At 41.4% G+C, this 23,392-nt stretch overlaps 1 protein-coding gene across 1 annotated transcript in view; it reads left to right on the top strand.

Moving 5' to 3' along the window:
* Positions 1-1,881: 1,881 nt before the first annotated feature.
* Positions 1,882-23,392, top strand: part of ARSB (arylsulfatase B) — a 227,634-nt gene continuing 206,123 nt past the window's right edge. The window contains 1 exon segment of the mRNA XM_043969448.1: positions 1,882-2,424. Coding sequence (XP_043825383.1) covers positions 2,101-2,424 — 324 coding nt within the window. The 5' untranslated portion in view covers positions 1,882-2,100.

Below are 23,392 nucleotides of genomic sequence, written 5' to 3' on the forward strand. Positions count from 1 at the left end.
AACAGTTGCATCTATAGAACCTTGACTGAATTCTCTCTTCTAGTTGGTTATCACACAGGGTATCCTCCATGACACCACTCTTCACATAATCTTACTCCAATCCCTTACTGTGGTATGGTGGTGACTGTGGTTTTCAAAGCACTAACTCTGGCAGCTTCTGACCAGCTGGAAAAGCATCAAGTCTGATGCTGATGACAGGATCTATCTGGTGTCCAAGGACCCTGATAACTCAATTCAGACATACTTATGACAAGAAGGTTATAGGACATGCTTATAACAGTAGATGATGAATTCTTTCCTTATATTGATCATAGGAGGCAAAATTGTACAGTGGAAAGAGGGCTAGATTTAGGGTTAGAGGATTTGGGTTTGAATCTTACCTGTGTGAGGTCTGGCAAATCACTTAATAACTCTGGAGTCTCAGTGTCCTCATCTGTAAGATGAATGGGCTGAACTACATGATTTCTAAGACACCTCTAAACCTGTGATCTGTAATATAGGGGTATCTACTGTTTTCTGTGTTGTTGGAAAGATGGAATATAATGATGTAAATTACTTTGTAATTGTAAATTGCCACATAAGTATAAACAATGATTAGAATTAATTACACTTATTTATAGCAGCTCTTTTTATTACATTAAAGGAACTGGAAACTGCAGGGGTACCTATCACTTGAGGAATGGCTGAATAAATTACATTATATGAATGAAATGGAATATTATTGTGCTGTAAGAAATGATGAAAAGGACCTTTTCAGAGAAACCTGGACTCTGTGAGCTGTGAAGTGAGCAGAACCAGGAGAACAAGCTATTTGATAATTATACTATTGTAAAGAAAAAAAAACTTTCAAAGACTTAAGAATCTGATTGATGCAATAACCACTCTTGATTGCAGAGGACCAATGATGAAGCAGGATACTAACAGAGTGGTGATGCTCAAGACCCCAAAGCCAATGTAGGAATTTATTTTTACTACACTGTAAGTTTGGAGAGGGGGGGTTTTCCATTGAGGTGAGAGAGGAGGGCTAGAAGTAAGGTAGCTCCCTCAAAAAGCCCACAAAGAAAGGAAACCAAAAGAAAGAAAAGAAAGTCATTAAACTGTTTGGGTTTTTGGTTTCTTTGTTTTGTTTTGTTTTTTACTGCATAGAGAACAGAAGGCCATAAAGAATCACAAACAAGCAGGAAAGCTTTGAAAGTTACATATTGAATTATATATATAAATTTTTTTTTTTTTGCGGGGCAAGGGGTTTAAGTGACTTGCCCAGGGTCACACAGCTGTGTCAAGTGTCTGAGGCCAGATTTGAACTCAGGTACTCCTGAATCCAGGGCCGGTGCTTTATCCACTGTGCCACCTAGCTGCCCCCTTTACTATATATTTTAAAAGAAAATCTATCAGTAATTAATAGATCTGCAGTTTTCATGTGCAGTTTTCTTGTTCTGTTCTACCATATATATGGAAACGTTATTTGGTGTTTATGATTAAAGAAAAAAATTACTCTTCATTATAAGTAATCAGCCCTGCTTATCAAGAATTCATCAAGGTTCACCAAGCCTTTTAGCTAGAGTCCAATCCCATCATTTATCTTTGCATATTCAGTAGCTAGCACAACGCCTTGCCCATAGTGGTTACTTAATATTTATTGAAATGAACGTGAAAACCGAGCCCCAGACAGCAGTAGTGGGAACTGTGGATTTAGCCACCTGGACAACTCATCTCAGCTCTCTCAGCTGCCTCATCTACAAAATGGGCATATTAGGTTAGCCAAGTGCAATTCCACTTCTATGACCTTGAGGTCCGGCAGGCACTAAGTATCGAGCCAGATCCAGCAGGGTGCATGGAAGGCAGCCGGAGGTCGGCGAAGTGGCTGAACTTAGTCCTGATTCTTAAAGAATTCTTTTCCATGGGGGTGGGGCCTCCCTGTTCCAACCCCCTCCCTTCTCCGCCTCATCCGAAAGTGGGGGCCGTCCTCTCCAGCTCCTTGGGGGACGCCAGTAGGGCTCTCTTGGGGGCGGGGCGGGTCGAACTGCCCAGTTCCTGGTTTTAAGCCGGGCGCAGGGCGCGGGCTGCAATTGCAGCCCGGAGAGGCCTGGGTCGCGAAGGATGGAGCCCGGCAGCGCAGCCAGCGCGCCAAAGGGCGGCCAGAGGCCGCGCCTCTCCTTCCTTTTCCTCCGCCAGCTGTTGCTCCCGCTGCTGCTGCTGCTGCTGCTACTGCTGCCGGGCTCCTGCGCCCGGGCCACAGGGCAGCCCAACATCGTCTTCGTGCTGGCAGACGACCTGGGCTGGAACGACGTGGGCTACCACGGCTCCAGTATCTTCACCCCACACCTGGACACGCTGGCGGCCGGCGGGGTCCGGCTGGAAAACTACTACACCCAGCCCTTGTGCACGCCGTCCCGGAGCCAGCTCCTGAGCGGCCGCTACCAGGTAAACAGCACCCGCTCCGCTCTGCGCCCAGAGTCGCCTCGCCTAGTCCGGCCCCCGCCTCCTCCTCCTCCTCCTCCTGTTTGCACAACTCCGCCTCCTCTTCATGTGATCCTTTCCCTGGACTCCGGGCCGATCCGCCTCTTCTTCCAGGGACCCGCCCGGCCTGGGGGAGGGAAATGGGACGCGCCAAAGAAGTTACCCCTGTCCTAAAGGGTTTGATGGGCCTGAGGCTAGGGGCTGGGGGCTCAGGCCTCTAAGGTCTCCAACATTGTTACTTAACTTCCTCCTTGTCACCCAAACGGAGCATGCTCAACTTCATGGCTTTCAGCATCCGCCCGTTAGTTTCTCTTTTCCTAGGTTTCAGGTGGTTAGGCATCATCTGCTATCTAGAAAAGCAACAAAAAGCCACAGGGAAGGGAGAGGTACTTAATGTGGGCTCGGGCCCCGCAGAGGAAGGGGGGAACGAACAAGTTTCAAAGTGTGGGGGCAGGAGAATTTTCTCCTTATTTTGATTACCCTGAAAAAGAGCAGGGAGAGGGCCAGGATCCCCAGAGACGGGGCTTTGAAAGGGTAAAGGCAATGGGAAAAAAGAATATGATGGAGAACAAGAGAGAACGATGTGTGATGTCACTCCTGCCGGGCAGACAAGCTGGAGGATTCCTCACATTCACTTAGTGCGTGTCCTTGCTAAAGTTGTTGAGGGATTTTTTTGAGAATTCTGAGTCAGTTCAAAAATTAAAACTTCTTGGAGTACACAAATGAACCATACTGCTCGTAACTTGGAAGACGAGTGAAGTCAGGTTCACTTTGGTTACTTCCTTATTTTCTTTGGGTTTTCTGGGTCCTGTTTTAGTATTAAAAACAATAATTCATGTTTATATATAGCTGCATGAGGTTAAGAACTCCTCACAACAACTCGGAAGTAGGTTGTATTGAACTCCAAACAGCACTATATTCTAGTAGGGTCCTGGTCTTTGAAACTTCTCTGATTAGAAAAAAAGGAGTTTAGGCATGCACAATGTTGATTAATTATCCCACAACTACTGAGAGGTGCAGAAGCAACGTTGGAAAGTCTATTGTTTCAATAATCAATGAGAATGAAGACCCTACTCTGTGCTAAACCCATGGCATACAAAAGGACAAAAACACTTACAGGCAAAGATCTTACATTCTGGGAAGGGAGGCAACCTTTGGCATAAGTGTAGCAGTTCTTCAGAGACCACTCAGTCAACTTGTACTTTTTCTTGGATCCCCAGAGAGTAGTTGGTACTCCCAAGGTTTAAGGGATACCCTATGGGGCAACCTTCATAAAACTAGAGCTCATGAGCCCTTACTGGTGGGTGTTTCCCTGTTAACAATCAATGTTTAAACACTGTTAGCACTTGGCAAGACATTGACTTACACATAGTAAAAAAAAAAAAAAGAAAGTAGCTACAAAATATTCCCCCCCCCCATAAACCATTCTCTCACAAAAACGTACAGTGATAGGAAAAGTGGACACACCTACTAGTACATGAATAGTGAGGCACACAGATTTGGGAATATGCGGCCAATACAATATACAACTATGGCAATGAAGGACCCCAATGTCCTTTCATGTGGAGCCCTTATGCCTTTTTTTTTTTAGTGAGGCAATTGGGGTTAAGTGACTTGCCCAAGGTCACACAGCTAGTAAGTGTTAAGTGTCTGAGGCCGGATTTGAACTCAGGTACTCCTGACTCCAGGGCCGGTGCTCTATCCACATCCTTATGCCTTTTGACTTTTGATTTCCATGGCTAGCTCCCTCTTCAGTTTATAGCCAGCTCTCTTCCCTGTTGCTCCTTGAAGCTCTCTTTGGCCTCAAATTACTGTCTTTCTCTATCCTTGTCTAGATCTCTGCACCCTTAACTATACCTCAGTCTCCTTATTGCCTCTGTTATCTACTCTTTGCTTTCCGTGGGTCTGGAAACCCAATACCCTTTCCAGTATATGAATTCAAAGGCCCTAGCAGCTGATGGGATCAGGAAAGGCCTCCAGGGAGGGTAACACTTAAACTGAGTCCGGAATCCAAAAATCTGGAAGCTCCCAGAGCTAGAGGGGATAAAGAAACTTATTTCTTGCTTAGGGACCATATAGTGCTGAGGGAGAAGTATTGTGTGTAGAACAGCACCTAACCCAACCCCTAAAAGAACAGCACTAACTTAAGCACCTAAAACCAGCTAGTATGGCTGGATAATAGAGTATGGGGAGAGGGGGAAGGTATTTAGGAAGAGCGTAGGTTGTAAAGAACTGTAAGTACCAAACAAAGGGTATTACGTTTGGTTTTAGAGACAATAGGGGATTGTTGTGGTTTATCGAGGGGTATGGGGAGCCTGGGCCTGGTCTGACTGGTGCTTTAGGAAAATCATGCAGGCAGCTGTTTGGAGGTTGTATTGGAGAGAGGAGAGGTTCAAGGAAGGGCAATCACCTAGGAAGCAATTGTGATTGTCCAGCTGAGTGAGAGGTATTGAGGGCCTGAACTTAGAGGGTAGATGTGTGACTAGAGAGAAGGCAACAGGTACAAGAGATATTGTGGAAGTAGAAAGGACATGAGAACAGGTAGGTGGCCTGGAGTCAGGAGGACTCTTCTCCCTGAATTCAAATCTGACCCCAGACATTTCCTAGCTGTGTAACCCTGAGCAAATCACTTAACCCTGCTTTCCTTAATTCTCTCATCTGTAAAATGAGCTGGAGAAGGAAATGGCAAACCACTCCAATATCTTTGCCAAAAAAAACCCCAAATGGGGTTGGTCACCAAAAGTGGGACAGGACTGAAACAATTGTACAACAGGAAAGGACATGATTTGGCAACTGATTGGCTTTGTGGGATGAATGAGAATGAGGAGCTGAAGATGATAGAGATTAAAACATAAAATGTAGGTACGAATGTGACAACAGTATTTATCATAGTATGTATAAATGTAAAACATAAACACTGATATGTATACATATCTGTCTACAGACACATATATGTCATATATGTCAAACCAGCTCTAGCCTTTATGTGTGAATGAGGACAACACTTAACGAAGATTAATGTTGACTGCTTTTTAAAAGGTTCATCAAGTGGGTAGCTTTGACCTAGGATGCTGACTTAGACAGTACATTGAATATTTTCATAAGAAAACAAAAATCCATTTTGCTAAGGTAATGAAAAATATCTATAGAAAGGGCTGAGATCTGATGAAGTGAGGGAGGGAATTAGTCTGGCTCTTCTCACTACCCACTCACCTGTGGCAATATCATTCATATTCACAGTTTCAGCTACCACCTCACCCACCCATCTATCTCAAGACCTGATCTCTCTTCTGAACTGCAGATCCACTCTCCAGTAGCCTCTGGAACATCTCCACCAGGATAGCCCCCAGACACCCTAAATTCCATGTGTCCTAGTCTGTGATTATTATTATTATTAATTCTTCTTATATGACATATAATATAATATTGTTATGTGATATTAAATAATATTAATTGTATTAATAATAATAACCACAAATTAGTTTTTCTTGACTTAATTATTTCTACCTGCTGCTATCTTCCCTGTGTTCTAAACCTTGAAGTTATCTTTGTGAACTTTTAAAGGGCTGTATCACTTTGAGTTACTATTATTTTCCTTGACTGTTCCTTCTTCTCCACCATTCCTATCTAATCAGTTACTAACTTTACCAAGATTATCAAGTTATCAGTTATAGGTTCTATCTCTGTAATATCTTTCCAACCACCTCTATAAGCCAATGATTCCTTTTTCCCCCCCTCAAGTCAGCAAACATTTAAGTGCCACCCCTCTGTAAGGCGTTAGAGATACAAAGATGAACAATAAGGTATCTTTGTAATCAAGGAGCTTATATGACAGAGCTTCATAACTGGGCCTTCAAACGCTGGTTTCCCTAATAACTTAGTGGACCAATCAGTGTCTTTTGTTCTCTAATCTGGGTTGTAATAGATTATTTTATAGACAGTCTCATTTTATAGACACAGTTGCCTTAGGTTCCTCAATTCTCTCCCAACTCTTAATACAATGATTCTTTTTTTTTCTTCTTTTTTTGTTTGGTGGGACAATGAGGGTTAAGTGACTTGCCCAGGGTCACACACCTAGTAATTGTCAAATGTCTGAGGCTGGATTTGAACTCAGGTTCTCCTGAATCCAGGGATGGTGCTTTATCCACTATGACACCTAGTTGCCCCCAAGCCAATGACTCTTAAAAGAATACTGTGCCATAGGGAAAGCAAGGTCAACTGAAAGTGCCAACAAAGAAGGGCTCCTGTGCAGTCAGGCCCTGAGACCTGGACCTTAATATTCCTCCAATTCTCCTGTTCCCTCCACCTGAATCCCCCTCTTTCCTTATTTACTCAGGACTTGCTGAAAGGAAGAACAGCCTGCAAACTATATCTGAGGACAGAAGTTGATGAATGTGCAAATCCCAGGGTGTGGGAAGGAATTTTGAAGTTATGGTTCCCCAAACTTCCAGCATACTCCTTGAGAACCACTGCCTCATCCTGCCCTTTCCTCTCCAAGCATCCTGATAAGGGCCTCATTCTCAGCTTCAAGGTCTGGGGTGGGCTTTCTTCACAAGTACAGAAGAGGAGTTTGCTGCCAACAGAAAATGGCTAAGCCATTCCCTTGACTGTTTCTTGAGGCCTCAAATTTTCCTTAACCTTCTTCCTCCTCCTCAGCCTTCAAACCCAGCTGATGTGTGATAACCTTGAACCAGCTGTGTTTTAGGTTTAAAAGTGGGGGAAGGGGAGGCAGCTAGGTGGTGCAGTGGCTAAAGCACCAGCCCTGCATTCAGGAGGACCTGAGTTCAAATTTGACCTCAGACACTTGACTCTAGCTGTGTGAGTCTGGGCAAGTCACTTAACCCTAATTGCCCCTCAAAAACAGACAAACAATAAAAGTGGGGGAAGGGAACAAGTTGTGAAAAACAGGAGCATTTCAGGGAGCTGATCCCAAGACCAGCTTCTGGTCATCCTCTCCCTACCTCCCCCTCTCCTTTCTCCCCATATCCCCTTCACCTTATTTTTTTTTCAACTTTCTGTGTCTATTTAAAAATCTTTCCTAGGGCAAGCTAAAGAAAACAGATCTAAAATCATCTTCCTTTTCTCTAAATACTAAACTCCTCCCACCTCAGCATTCTATTTCACTGAGAAGATTGGGGCCATGACATAGGATCATAGATTTAGAGATTTCCAAGCCAATCAACTTATAAGCATTCATTAAATGTTTACCAAGTGCCTGGTATTTTGATGCACACTGTGGATAGGAAGACAAAAACTAATGTGTCTGACCTCAAGGCCTTCACATTCTAAAGAATTGTCTAGTTTAATTCTCTCCTCCTTTTTTTTTAAACAATTGAGAAACAAGCTGAGAATTTGTGACTTGCCCAAGATCACACAGATAGTAAGTGACAAGTCAGCATTTGAATTCAAGACCTGTAACTCCAAATCCAGCAAACTTTTGATGCATAAGAACTCTCTCTGTTCCCTTCCCCCATTTCTCAAAATATTTTTGCATCATTATCCATTGTCTCCTCTTCCTCTCTAGTCACAGAAGAAAGATATTCTTTGTGTGGTGGTTGTAGAGTCGTTTCAGTCATGTCCAACTCTTCCTGACCCCATTTGGAGTTTTCTTGACGAAGATACTGGCGTGGTTTGTCATTTCCTTCTCCAGCTCATTTGACAGATGAGGAAACTGAGGCACACAGGGTTAAGTGACTTGCCGAGGGTCACACAGATAGTGTCTAAGGCCAGAGTTGAACTCAGGAAGAGGAGTCTTCCTGACTCCAGGCCTGGCACTCCATCCACTGTTCCACCTAGCTGCCTACCTACCTCAAGCTGAACCCTTGATCCCATTTCTTCTGGGTTCCTCAAGGAACCTGCCTTAGCAGGTATCTCTTTTCTCTCATATGCACCTTCAATCTCCTCCCTTCTCATCTGCATGCACAGATGAAATCTGGTCTCTCTAATCCTAAAAAGCCTCCCCTTAATCCCTCTGACTCATCCAACATTCCAACAAGCTTTTCACACATACTGATAAACTTCTGGAAGAAGCTATCTATACCCAATACCTCATCTTCCTTGGCAGCCCTCTGCAGCTTGCCTTCAGTCTCCATCGCTCCATTGAAATTGCTTTCTCTGCGATAATCTCCTAATCACTAAATAATACTGTGGCCTTTACAAAATCCTCATCTCTTTTATCTTTCTGCAGCATTTTGATATTGTTGAACCTCCTAGACACATTCTACTCCCTTGGCTTCAGACATACCTTGGTCTTCTAGTTCTTTTTTTAACTGCTCCTCTGTGACCTTCCCAATTCCTTAATTTGAATGTTCCCATGATATTCTGACTCCACCCCTCTTCTCCCTACAGGTTTTTGGGTTTTTTTGTTTTTTGTTTTTTGGTGAGGCAGTTGGGCTTGAGTGACTTGCCCAGGGTCACACAGCTAGTAAGTGTCTGAGGCTGGATTTGAACTCAGGTCCTCCTGAAACCAGGGCCAGTGCTTTATCCACTGCGCCACCTAGCTGCCCCTCTCCCTACAGTTTTTCATGGCCATCTCATTTACCCCCACAGCATTAGCTAGAGGCAGTTAGGTAGCACAGTGGCCCTGAAGTCAGGAGGACCTGAGTTCAAATGCAGTCTCAGACACTTGACACTAGCTGTGTGACCCTGGGCAAGTCACTTCTAACTGAGCCTCCATACCTCTGCTAGAACATTCAAACTCATATTTAGATCTTGTTATGTCACTCTTCTGCTCAGAAATCTTTACTGACTCCCTTTCTGGCTACTGAGTAAGGTCAAGACCCTCAACCATTTGGGATATCCTGGCTTTTCAACCTTATACCTTCCCTATGTTCTGTGTTCCAGCCAAATTGAGCAAATCTCGCCCCACAAACAAATTGTACAGCCCTGATTTTGTGTTTTTGCTGCAGGATTTCTTACCCAGGGTCCATGAATGTGTTTAGAAAATGTTTTAATAACTGTATTTCAGCAAAACTGGTTTCCTTTGTGATTTTATTTTATGCATTAAAAATATAATTTTGAGAAGGAGACCATAGGCTCAAGCAGATTGCCAGAGGGGTCCATGACACAAAAGAGGTCAAGAAACCCTGCTCTATTGGAACATTGCTTCTCATCCTCTTTACCTGAGGACTTCCTACTCATGTTGTAACACTCAATTCAAACCCTTATTGTTTCCCTCTCTTGGCTATGTTAATATGAACATATGGATCACCTGGATTTGATGGAGGTACCTTATTATCCAAAGGGAGTTTTGTGAAACCCTGGATTAATAGGATTAATGAGCAAAATGTCCTTCAACTGAACTCCAAATCTGAACCCAGATATCTAGCAGATAAAAGACCCTACCTAGTGACTTCTTTTCCCTCAGGATAATAAGTCCCTATCTTATGGTAACATCTGAGCTTCCTCATCCTTGCCAAACCCTTTTTTTGGGAATCCTGTAGTCTCATCATGATGCTTCTGTATTTCCTCCATACTTGTAATAACTGAAATTGTTAAACTACTTTTTGCTTCTGGGTTGATTTCTGTATCATACTATTGAAACTGACAAAGCCCTGTAATCAGTGAACTAAAACTTTATATACCCTCAGAAATGGGGAGTCCTCTGAGCTTCTCTCTTAGGAGGGAAGTCTCCACATGATCATGTTTTGTTAACTTTCTTCTTGCGACAATAAAATATTAAATTGATATTTATGGTTTTTTCTGTCTCTGATTTGTTTTCGTAGGAGGACAGGTATGTTTTTTCTGTCTGTCTCTGATTTGTTTTCGTAGGAGAAATTAAACATTATTTCTCTGATCTGTTTGTAGGAGACAGGCAGATATATCATGTTCTCTGATTTGGTTCATTGTAGGACATATAAGACGTAATTTCTCTGATCTGTTTATTAATTTGTAGGAGAGATTAAACATTATTTCTCTGATTTGTCTGTAGGAGGCAGGCAGATACAAAGCTATATTTTAATATTTGACAGCAACAATCTTCTCCTTAGAACTTTGCATTATATTTTGTTCTGCATCTTCCTAATGTACTTATGCCTTTTGGGGATTGTAACCGTCTGTGTCACAGGTAACATGTCAAATCCACAAGTATTTTTTAAGGTCCTACTCTGTACCCAGCATTGTACTGATGACTGGGGATATAAGTACAAAGAATGCCTTAACTAAGCTTTTTATCTCTCCTAATCCACTAGGATTTTCCCATGGTAAATGGCTGTTGACTTGTTGTGGAATGAATATTTGTGACCTGGACGCATGTGCATTTTAATAGCCACTTACACCATCTGCTGGCAGAAAGTCAAACTAACATTGCAAAATTCAATAATACAGACTGCAGACTGCATAAGAGATTGATTAGCTAATATTCACCTGGCATTTACCATATGCTAGGAGCATATATCTGAATATAACCGTTTACACGGAGGCTCTTAATTCCTCAGATTCCTTTAACACGCCCATTTCCACATACTGTGAACACATCATGTATGCTATGTGGAAAGGGCACAGGACTGGGAATCAGAAGGCCAGTGCTGGCTCTGCCACTGATTAGCTCCTTATGCTTAGTAGTTTCCATGCATACGCTTGTGCATTCCAATTGGAATTAATTTTAATTGTTTTTCTTTTAAGATTTCAAAGTAAATGAAATGTTCTTTTCAGTCGACATGGATGATGCCCTTGGTTCAAATAGAAATCAATTCAAAACATACCAATTTCCTATAAAATACCCAAATTCCTTTACTTCAACACTTTAGTTGTTTGAATATTTATATTCTTATTGCTGTAAGCGTTTCTTTCCCCTGAAGTCGATGCCAGTGATTTAGGGGCAGCTTGGTAGCCCAGTGGATTGAGTGGATTGAGACCTGAGTTCAAATCCAACCTTAGACACTTCCTAGCTGTGTGACCCTGGGCAAGTCACTTAACCTCTCCCTTAGTTTCCTCATCTGTTAGATGGGACAGTAATAGCAACTATCTCCTAGGGTTGTTGTGAGGACCAAAGAGATAATAATTGTGTGGGTTTTTTGGGTTTTTTTGTTTGTTTGTTTTTTTGCAGGGCAGTGAGGGTTAAGTGACTTGCCCAGGGTCACAGAGCTAATAAGTGTCAAGTGTCTGAGGCCGAATTTGAATTCAGGTCATCCTGAATCCAGGGCCGGTGCTTTATCCACTGTGCCTCCTAGCTTCCCCCCAAAGAGATAATAATTGTAAAGTGCTTGACATAGTGTCTGGCACATAGTAAGCACCATGTAAATGTTAACTCTTATCATCACTAGAACATCTTGGAGAGTTTCTGTGGCTGAAAGCTTTACCCCTTTGAGGCCAGTCTGATGATAATCCTTTACCAATTTAGCCAGGGTGACTCTGGGATGACACAACTTGTCACTGGGCCTGTTTTTGAAATCCTTCCAGCTTGGGAGGATCTGTCAGGGTTTATCCTGGTACAGTTTTTGAGAGCCCAGGTTTATTTATGTGCCTCAAGAAGGCATCAGGTTTTGGGGTTTTTTCCATTCTTTAATAGTTAGGCAACATTAAGATTGTGTTGAAGACTTTATAGCCAATGACCAGTTTGCTTGATGAGCTCACATTTTAACTAAAACTTATGGCTGGTGACATCAGTTGGCATTTTATTTCTTCTTTTTAATCTCCTTTATTCCTTTTGAGAAAGGAAGATGATAAAATGAATGGAGGTGGATGTGGTAAGCCTTAGTGAAAATTCTTCTTCCAATCCCAGCAATAGTTAAGGAAAGCCATTTTGGGCCCAGACCACAGGGATTATGTTTTGCATCCCCAAAAGAACTTGATAGTCCATGAAGGAGGGGGAAAAAAAAGAATTGAAGTTATCTCTGGGATTCCATTCCTTTTTTATTTTTTATTTTGTTTATTTTTTTGTGGGGCAATAAGGGTTAAGTGATCCATCCAGGGTCACACAGCTAGTGTCTAAGGCCGGATTTGAACTCAGGTCCTCCTGAATCCAGAGCCGGTGCTTTATCCACTGTGCCACCTAGTTGCCCCCTGGGACTCCCTTCCTAAGGAACACAAGCTTGCATTTCTTATTGCATTGAAAAACTAATTTTTATTGATAACTTGTGTTTTTATATCAACATCATTTCCAAATATATCCCTCTCTCCTCCCTTTTCCAGTGAGCCATCCCTTGTAATTGAGGGGGTGGGGGAGACTAGTTCAGCCAACATATCAAAGACATCAACCAAATCTAAGTCTGTCTGAGAGTGATTTCAACCTCCCCACTTCTCCAGAGAAAGGAGTAAAGTGCCTGCATATTGTCAAGGGAGAAATATCTCTTCTCTGAGTTCATGTGGTGGGTAATTGCTGCTAAATATGTATTTCCCACATTGTAGATGTTATGGAGGTAAAAATCTAGGTTTTATTATTATACTCAAACATAGGTTCAGGCCTCAGAGAAAACTTAAACAATCAGGAGGATTCTGACAAGGCTTCTTGTAAGCAAAATTACATCAGAGTGACAGAAAAATAATTTGTTTATGTGATGAGATTTTGTACATTCCTCTTGGGTCATAAAAGTGAAAGAGAAGGTAGATCCATAATCCCATACTTCTTTCAATGTCATAAAAGTTGAACAGACACTGCAAAAAAAAAAAAAGTTGAATAGACATAATTAAACAGTCAGGATCTCATGTATCCCCTAAGTAAACAAACTTCATCAAACAAACTCTGTGGGTAAACTAAGTCAGGTTACAGATTAAACTACATGTAAACTACATGTCACCAAGGAGTCTCAGGGATACTTGAGACCTTTTCCTCTGGCTTCTTATCTTAGGATTGTTTCAGAGTCTTAAGTAAATTTTGGCATCCCAGGGGACAGGTTTTGGTCAGGTGAGGTTAATATTACCCTCAAAATTTAAATAAAAGGAAATAAAGAAATTCCCACGACAAATATTATCTGATGTTAGTAAATAGACAACAGGCGGTCAGGGATTTGTGGATAACCCTGAAGCAGGGTCTTGGCAAGGGAATGCTTTCTAGGCATATGCACCTCTAAGAACGAATCTGGCCTTCTCCAAGCTCAAGGCAGGAGTGGGAGCAGGGACAGTTGTACAAGGCTACTTATTTTGTGTTGGTTGGTGCCTCAACTCTCACTTCCTCATTATTCCCATATCTCCCTTTCTTCCCCATCACCATTTCTATTCCTACTTCCCATTTCCAGGCCACCTCCCAAATCTCACTTTCCATGGTTTCCCTAGTGGACAAAGGGATTCTTAGTTTTTTGGAATTCAGTGTTTCACCATGCCCGAGGACTTTGGGGTAGTGTGAAAGGAACAATCTGGAAAGGGATAGTGGGCTTTATCAGAAATGTCAGAAGTGGGCAGAAAGTGCAGTGGGGAGCCAAAGACAAGAGGAGGAAAGGAGAGTAGTACCCCCAACAGATTGCCATGTGGCTTTAAAGAAAAAATAAACAACACTTGAGGAGTTAGTGATATTTGCAAACCTTAGGTCCCCTTGGAGTCCCTCATCTTAAGCGCTTAAAAATATAACACAGTGGGGGCGGCTAGGTGGCGCAGTGGATAAAGCACCGGCCCTGGAATCAGGAGTACCTGAGTTCAAATTCGGCCTCAGACACTTGACACTTACTAGCTGTGTGACCCTGGGCAAGTCACTTAACCCCCATTGCCCTGCAAGAAAAAAACAAACAAACAAAAAAACCCCAACACATACATCTTGGGGCAGCTAGGTGGTGCAGTGGATAAAGCACTGGCCTTGGATTCAGGAGGACCTGAGTTCAAATCTGGCCTCCCAGGGTTGTAGTGAGGATCAAGTTCACAGTGCCTAACATAGCAGGCACATGATAAATGCTTATTCCTTTTTCCCCTTTTAATACCTACAGAGAAGTTCTTCAAAATACAAAATACCCTTGTAACCTTTGCCATCTAAGGAAACAACTCTTTTCTCTGGATATGTTTATCAAGGATAATTGAAATTACATGCAAGCAGAAGATGATTCAGAATGGGCTATACCAAAACCAGTGTTATCTCAAAGACAGGGAAGCATCTCAATCAAAAACTTCTATAGTCAAGATGTATGTGTTGTATTTCTTTTTTTTTTTTTTTGGTGAGGCACTTGGGGTTAAGTGACTTGCCCAGGGTCACACAGCTAGGAGTGTCTGAAGCCAGATTTGAACTCAGGAAGGTGAGACTGACTCCAGCCCAGTACTCTATCTACTGTGTTGCCCCCTATGATTCTAATGACATATGTTTATCATTAGCTCCCTGACAGCTCAATTTATATATATTTATATACATAATAATTTATATTTTTCTGACAGAATTAGTCTTAAGCATGAGATGTTTCACTTTGAACTAGATGACTTACCATTTGTTATCTTTTGGTTTTATTTGTTCCATAAAATTTTCTTTTTAAAATTCCTTTTCTCAAAAAAATCCCAAAACACCCCAAAATCTTCTCTTGGCTAGAATTTCCTTTCTTCTCTTCCTTGGGTTCAGCTTAGATTTTTACTTTTAAGAAAGTATCTGAACCGAAAGAATTTCTGGCTTGCTTATTCTTCTCTCCAAAGATGTCTCTTCCATCAGCTTAGTTGGCTACCTGCCTCCTTTACTAATCAAAACCAAAAAATAAATAGCTCCTTCCAGCAGCCAGTGATTCGAGCCAGCGCTGATGCATGAGCTCTGAAGGGCCGCGCCAGATGGCAAAACTGGCCTGCAAACGACCATAAAGCAAGTTCTGTAGCTCTTGGCATCAGGGCTGCGGGCAGCTGACCACTTTGTGGAATGCTGAAGAGGAGCCCAGATCTCATCCATTGATTCGTTTGTCTCTTGAGACATCTCTAGCAATAAACCCTAAGGGGGAGGTATGTTGAGGGGAGGGGGAGTGGTGCTTGATTGCAATTCTGTCTTCCAACTCATGGACCATATAGCAGATTGGTTCCCGGTTCCTTCCTTGACTTGCTTTGTGATCATGAAACCTCCTGGCTAGCTTTTCTCATGTGCAAAATGGTTATGGTGGAATGGCCCACTTTTCAAATCTCCTAATGTGTTACTGTAGCTTGAGGCACTGCATGGGCTTTATTGGAAGGTGTGAATTCAGTTCTCCTGATGTCTGACTGGCTGGGTGTACCCCTTCTGCTCAAATGGAGTTTTTTAGTTTGGGAGGCTTGCATTTATTGCTTTGTATTTCAGAGTGTCTTTCTTACTCTCACAGGATATTTTTGGTATGGGGTTTTGTTTGTTTGCGGGGCAATGAGGGTTAAGTGACCTGCCCAGGGTCACACAGCTAATAAGTGTCAAGTGTCTGAGGTCATATTTGAACTCAGGTCCTCCTGAATCCAGGGCTGGTGCTTTATTCACTTCGCCGCCTAGCTGCCCCCTTTTAGTATGTTTCTATTGTGGCTGAAATACTCGAAGAATCAAAAAGGATAACATACCTAAGCAGTTCACAGCTGCCTCTGACCTACACCTGAACGAGAGGGAGACTACCCAAAGTGTGGGGTTAAGGCTTTCTTTCAAGCTCAAGGAAAACACTTATTGCCTCCTCCTTTCACAATTATTATGTGCAAATAAAGATCAAGGGAAAGATCCCTTCTCAGTCTGAATAAGGCTAGCCAGAGGAAAGCTAGATGATGCCATTTGAGTTTAGACCTGGGTTCAAATCCTTTTTTCAAACATTTACTAGCTCTTTGTTCCTGGGCAAGTCACTTAACCTGTCCCAGTCTTAATTTTCCCATTTGTAAAATGGGGATGATAATAATAGTATCTACCTCACAGTTGTGAGGATCAAATGAGATAATACATATAAAGTACTTTACAAATCTGAAGGTGTTCTATAAATTCTAGCATCCTTCTTATTATAAATTGTGAGAAAATAATTGTTAATAATGGATTTCTAGGAGAAACCCAGTCTTTAGTTTTAGCTGCTTTCTCCCCTTCACCCCAGAAACCAGCATGGGATGAGCCCTCAGGTGAACAAAGGGAATGCAGATTGGTTCATTTATTTAGCTAGAGAGAGAAGCACCTAAACTTTGGAATTTGCCCTCTCTAAGACCACCCCTCAATTCATGTCAATCAATGGAGCTAAATGATGCTATAACCAATTAGCTTAGATCAATGTATGGTGACCCGCCCCTATCTAAAGGGTCAGCCTCTTTTGCTCCCTACTCACCCTCTTTTCCTCTTCTCTCCTTTCTCTCTCTCTCTGTGTCTCTCTGTTTCTCTCTTTGTCTCTCTGTCTCTGTTTCTGTCTGTCTGTCTGTCTCTGTCTCTGTCTGTCTGTCTTCCTGTCTGTCTTTCTTTCTCTCTCTGTCTCCCGCCCCACCCCACCTTGGCTCAGAAGGCTGTTTCTTAGGGCATATAATTGTTAGGCCTGTAAGACCGTGGCTAGTGGGGAAGTCAGGGAGACATGTGGTCAATGCTTTAATAATATGTAATATTAATTAATAATAAAAGCTCAATGCCCAAACTGATACAATAGCCATTAATTTATAAGTAGCAATAATTTTAGAAAGTATAGCCTAGCACAAATAAGTAAGCTAACACAAAACACTGTAACATTTCACTATGTCCATCATATTCTATCCAGGCTTCCATTACTCTAGGGAAGTCCTCAATGTTACTTTATGTACCCAGGGCCTAGCTCAGGGTCTTGTACACGTTAAGGCCTTAATAAATGTTTGCCAGATGAATAAAGTGGTCAAGGAAAATCTCAGAAGAAGTGGATTGTGCATAGATGGTACAAGAGAAGAGGAGAGGACAGAGTTCAGCTCTGCCCCCAATGATGTCAGAGCCTTTGGAGTGCATCACTAACATTTTTCCTTTTCACATCCACATTAAGGACTTTGAAAATGGATGTTCTATGTGAAACTGCTTTAGCTGCCTTAGTTGAAATGCCCCAGCAGGGACAAAAGCATGCTCCTGGCATCGGCCAGACATTGACGTCAGCTTTTCTTGTAGTATCAGAAAAATGCCCATCAAATACATTTTCAGGAACAGAAAGAAAGAAGTTCCTTGTTTCATATTATTGTAGCTAATGAAAAGAGATGCAACCTGACCACCTGGCTCTCCACCCAGGACCAAAGAGAAGCCAAATCACAGGGTTCTGCTTTCTGGTGATTAGAATGAATTTTCTGTCTGTGATTAGTAGCTTTCCTCTTTTTTTTCCTTAAATCTGGGTATTGATGACAGATCTTCCAGGTTCGACAAAATCTTAATTTAGTTGTGTCTTTATCCATTTTACTCTCTTCTCAATGTATATATTGCTGTGTTCATGGGACACAAGGCTAACTCTCTATCATTGAGACTGCTAGTGGGTTGTTTTGTTTTGTTTTGTTTTGTTTTGTTTTGTTTAGTGAAATAGCCACCATATTCCTTTCCCCCCTCCGTTCTGTGCCAGAACTAGAGAATTCCAACCCCGGTTTTGTAACATTCTAATATGCCTTCAGTTATTCCATGAAGTTTCAGGAAATCCTCAAAATAATATAATTTAATTTTAATTTACCTTTCTAAAAAAAAGTTTTTTTTTAATCACATGGCCCTTTTAGGAAGGATGGGAGAGATGTCATGAAATCAAACGGTTGGTTGGTGGTATCATTTCACAAAGGTTCGGTATGGAAAGTCACCAAAAAAAGATTCAAGAGTGCTATAAAAGGGAGCAGCATGGTAATACAGTGGATAAAGCACTGGCCTTGGATTCAGGAGGATCTGAGTTCAAATCCAGCCTCAGCTACTTGACACTTACTAGCTGTGTGACCCTGGGCAAGTCACAACCCTCATTGTCCCACCAAACAAAACAAAACAAAAAAAGAGTGCTACAAAGTTTTAGCCTTTAATTAAAAAAAACAACAACAACAAACTAGATTTATGTGTTGGGAAGATGGGTTTTTTAATTTAAATTTTTCTTTGGTTTTATTCTTTGCAATGGTATTACAGTTGTGTTAAAACCACTTCAATATGTGAATCTGCCAAGTCTGAGTCATCCGTCTTTGAATCTACAATATGACACACGCAAAGCTACATTTCATATGATGAAGAGAATGATGAATTAGTAATCCTAGGACCCAGGCAAATGCTGGTGCTGATACTTAACTTTTTGACCTGAAATAAATGATTGAATCTCTCTTGGCCTCAGTTTCCTCATCCATAAAATAAAAGGGTTGGATTAGGTGATTTCTAAGGTCTCTTCCATTTTTTTCATCTTTTTAATGGTTATATGATTTCAATTTTTTAAAAAAATTATCAAGCATTTATTTTCTAATTGCATTTCTATAAATTTTAATGTGGAACATTAAAAAAATATGGCTATATGGCTTGGATTTCTTCCCCTGAGAGTTTGTTTGTATGCTTTGACAATTTATCAATTTTAATCATACAGTTAATAAGTTTTTGCACAAACAAAACCAACGCAGCCAAAATTAAGGGGGAAACTGTTAAACTGGGAAAAATACTTGCCACAAATTTTTCTTATAAAGGTTCTGTTCTCTTCTGCCTTGGGATTACTTCACTCACTAGCTCCTGTGAATTTAATTACCATCTTTATGCTGATGACTCTCAAATCTACCTATCCTGCCTCAGTCTCTCTGCTAACCTCTAATCTGCCATCTCCAAATGCCTTTCAGACATCGAAAACCGGATGTCTGGTAGACATCTTAAGCTAAACATACCCCAAACTGAACTCGTTATGGTTGCCCCTAAACCCTCTCTACTTCCTACCTTCTCTGTTACTGTAGAGGGCAACACCATTCTCCCGGTCCCCCAGGCTCACCTGGGAGTCTTCCTGGATTCCTCACTATCTTTCACCTCCCCCTATACCCCATAGACCGGTGGTTGCCAACACCTATAAATTTAATCTCTTGACTACTCTTCTTTCCTCTGGCACTGCCAACACTTTAATGTGGTCCTTTACCACCTCACACCTGGACCATTACAGCAGCCTTCTGGTGGGTCTGCTTGTCTCAAGTTTCTTCCTTACTCCAATCCATCCTCCATTCAGTCAACAATGATTTTTCTAAAGTGTGGGTCTGACCAAGACACCCTGCTTCCCCTAATAAACTCCAGTGCTCCCTATTGCCGTAAGGATCAAATACAAAATCCTCTGTTTGGTGGGAGCCAAAGCCCCTCGTGACCTCGCCCCCTCCTACATTTCTAGTCTTCTTAATCCTTACTTCCCATCACATATTCTTTGATCCAGTGACATTGGACTCCTGGCTGTTTCGCAAATAAGACTCTCCTCCATCTCTTGGCTCTGAGCATTCTCTCTGGTTGTCCCTCATTCCTGGAATGCTCTCCCCTTCTTATTTCTGACTATTGGCTTCCTTTAGGTCCCAACTTAAGTGCCATTTTTTTCTTCAGGGCAATGAGGGTAAAGTGACTTGCCCAAGGTCACACAGCTAGTAAGTGTCAAGTGTGTGGGGCCGGATTTGCACTCAGGTCCTCCTGAATCTAGAGCTGGTACTTTATCCACTATACCACCTAGCTGCTTAAGTGCCATTTTCTACAGGAAACCCTTCCCAGTCCCTCTTAATTTTACTGCCTTCCCTCTCTTAATTATTTATCCTGCTTATACCTTGTTTGTGCATATTTGTTTACTTCCTGTCTCTCCTATTAGATTGTGAGCTCCTTAAGGTTGGGGCATGTCTTTTGCTTTTTTTTATGTCTCCAGCGTTTAAACAATGCCTGGCACATAGTAGCTGCTTAATGAATATTTATTGACTGGCTGTTATGGGTCTCTTACCCAAGGAATTGATTCAAATTTGATAAGAATAAGAACTGTTCCCATAATAAACTTATTAATTTGTGAAATGAGGACATAATTAGAACTTGCCTGTCTACCTCAGAGGACAGTTGGGAGGAAAGCACTTTACAAACTGTAAAGCGCTTTCTCAATGTGTTGTAACCTCAGCCCAAAGCCCCTCTACAGAGAATTGCACAAGTAGAAAAGATGGGGGGGGGCAGCTAGATCGTGTAGTAGATAAAGCACTAGCCCTGGATTCAGGAGGACCTGAGTTCAAATTCAGGCCTCAGAAACTTGACACTAGCTATGTGACCCTGGGCAAGTCACTTAAACCTCCTTGCCCTGAAAAAAAAAGTATGATATGTGAGTTATTATTAAAGGACTGCTCCATTTTATAAGTGACAGTCTATGTCCTTGAGGTTCCAGGATGGATCTTAGGGATCATGTGGTCTCAGCCATTCATTTAAGAGATGAAGAAACAAAAACAGAGAGTGGCCAATTAACTAGCTCGTTATCTCCCGGCTAATTAGGGGGTTGGACTTAGACTTAAGGCACCTGGATTCTGGGCTTGGATCTGCAACTCTTAATGATCCTAGCCCCAAATGGGTGTTTTTTAAGGCAATTATCCCAAAGCCTTGGCTTTTGATTTTTGTTTTTGTTTTGAGGTAGCTATGTGGTGTAGTTGTTGTTGTTTGTCCTTGTTTCTTGAAGAGGATCATATCAGGGTGATGTCATGGCTTTCAGTGAATTGACTTTAAGTGAGGGAGGGCTTTGTAGTCATCAACCTCACTCTCCTCCAGAGCCATCTGGGTCCAGTGGCAAGATATACATCAGGATAACTGGAGATGGCCCCGGATGTTTGAGGCAATTGGGGTTAAGTGACTTACCCAGCGTCATACAATTAGTAGGTGTCTAGTATCTGAGGCTGCATTTGAACTCACATCCTCTTGATAGGGCCAGTGCTCTATCCACTGTGTTACCTAGCTGCCCTGGTGTAGTAGGTAGCACATTAGACTTGGAATCAGGATGACCTGAATTAAAGCCCTGTCTCAGACATTAGCCATTTGACCCTAGGCAAGTCATTTAATCTATGAGCCTCAATTCTCTCATCTGTAAAATTGAAATAATAATGGCATCTACCTCAGAGGGTATTTATGAAGATAAAATTAAATAACATATGTAAAATGCTCTGCATACTTTAGAACACAATGTAAATTATTATTATTTTTATTCCCATCCACTCTTCCTCTTGAATTGTAAGCGGGTACTGGGCCTTTTACAAAATAGATGCTCAATAAATATTTGTTTGATGAATGAAAATGGATGAATGATCAAATATTATACAGATCCTTATTTCTTGCAATGTTTGTAGAGTGCCTAAAGACGCTCATCACACTATTACCAGGAAAGAAATTAAGGTTGACAAGAGGAGTAACTAGTGACTAGCCACCCATTGTGACAGAATGGAACTCGTGACTCTGCTGCGGCTCTGGTGCAAATCATCAGCAAACACTGTCATTAAGAGGGAGTACTTTCTCCTTCAGGTTTTGAGTTGATCAGAGTCTCCTTTGATGTACTTCTGTGTTTCTTTTTTTCATTATTTCAACATGCTCAAAATTGTGTTCATCGCCAGAGCAGTGGGACGTGGAAACAGAAAATTACATCTGTGTCAAAGAATAATAGGAAATGATGGCAAGCTTATTAGAAGGGATATTTACTTCATTACTCCAAGGATCTGTGATTTCGTTGATGAGGATACTCCCTCCACTGACTCTGATCACACCCTCTATTTCACTGTGAGAATTAATGAAGCCCAAAATTTCATCACCCTGCTTCCAACCTAGTGATGAGTCCTTCTGCACTTCCTTGGCTATCCCTCAAAGAACCAACAGACAGGCCATCACTGGGCTGGGCACTTGTGTTGGGTTCTAGTGATATATAGACAAAAATGAAATAGACTTGGTCCTCAATAAGCTTAGATTTTAACAGGGGAGAAATATAACTAGATGTAGCATACATACAGTATTAGCACTACATATATGTTATATTTATACATATATATATATATATATATACACCTGTATATCTGTATATACTTGTATGTGTTATATAGTATATGTGTGTATATATTTGTATATGTTATATATTGTATATTATATATGTGTGTATATATCTGTCTCTCTCTATCTATAGCATATGTGTATATATTTGGGGGTGGGAAATCAGACACTGTCTACTGCAGTGGACAGAGTGCTGTATGTGGTGTTAGGAAGACCTGGGTTCAAATCTTATCTCAGATATTCACTTGCTGTGTAATCTTGAGCAAATCACTTAACTGCTGTGAACTTCAGTTTCTTCATCTGTAAAATGGAGATAAAAGCATCTATCTCACAAGGTTGTCAAGATTGAATGAAATAACACATATATATGTATATGTATATGTATATATATATGTATATATATATATATATATATATATATATAAATGCTTTGCAAACCTTAAAGAATGCTAGCATGTAAATGCTAGCTACATCATTATCAGCCTCAGCCTCAGCCTCATTCTCCTCCTCATTATTATTATTACTTACCCATGGGCATCTGTCTGTTCCGGTCTGAGGTCAGATGTGCACTCAGTTCTTTCTGACCCCAGCGTTCTATTTCCTGGTCCACTTAGTTGTTGCTACAATAATAAGAAAATAATAATTATTAATTTAACAAAATAAATTGATAATAATAATCATTAATAAAACAACAATAATAGTTGCTGTTACTAGCAGGGCAGATCAGATCAGGAAAAGCTGTTCTATCTCCTGTATCACCTAGCTGCTCTACAAATATAAAACAAAAATAATAAATTAATAATAATTATTGTTAACAGCTGGGCAGTTCAGGAAAGGCTTCATTTAGAAGATGACAGGAGTTATTTTTAAGGAATCAAGGGATTCTAAAAGGTAGAGGTGAGGAGGGAATGCATTCCATCCATAGAGGACAGCCAAGACAAAGGCACAGAGATGGGCAAGCGGGTTGCTGAGTGTAACGAACAGCAAGAAGACTAGTTTGGATAAGCCATAGAGGGTTTGAAGGGTGGTAAAGTAAAGGCTTGACACCTTGTTGTGGCCATATTGTGAAGGGATCCCAGAGATAATAGTGAGTCATTGGAGCTTTTTGAGGAGGGCAGTGATATAGTCAGACCTGGGCCTTAAGAAGATTCCTTTGGCAACTTAGTG

Source organism: Dromiciops gliroides, chromosome 1 (assembly GCF_019393635.1).
Source record: "Dromiciops gliroides isolate mDroGli1 chromosome 1, mDroGli1.pri, whole genome shotgun sequence".
In the NCBI taxonomy this organism is placed as follows: Eukaryota; Metazoa; Chordata; class Mammalia; order Microbiotheria; family Microbiotheriidae; genus Dromiciops; species Dromiciops gliroides.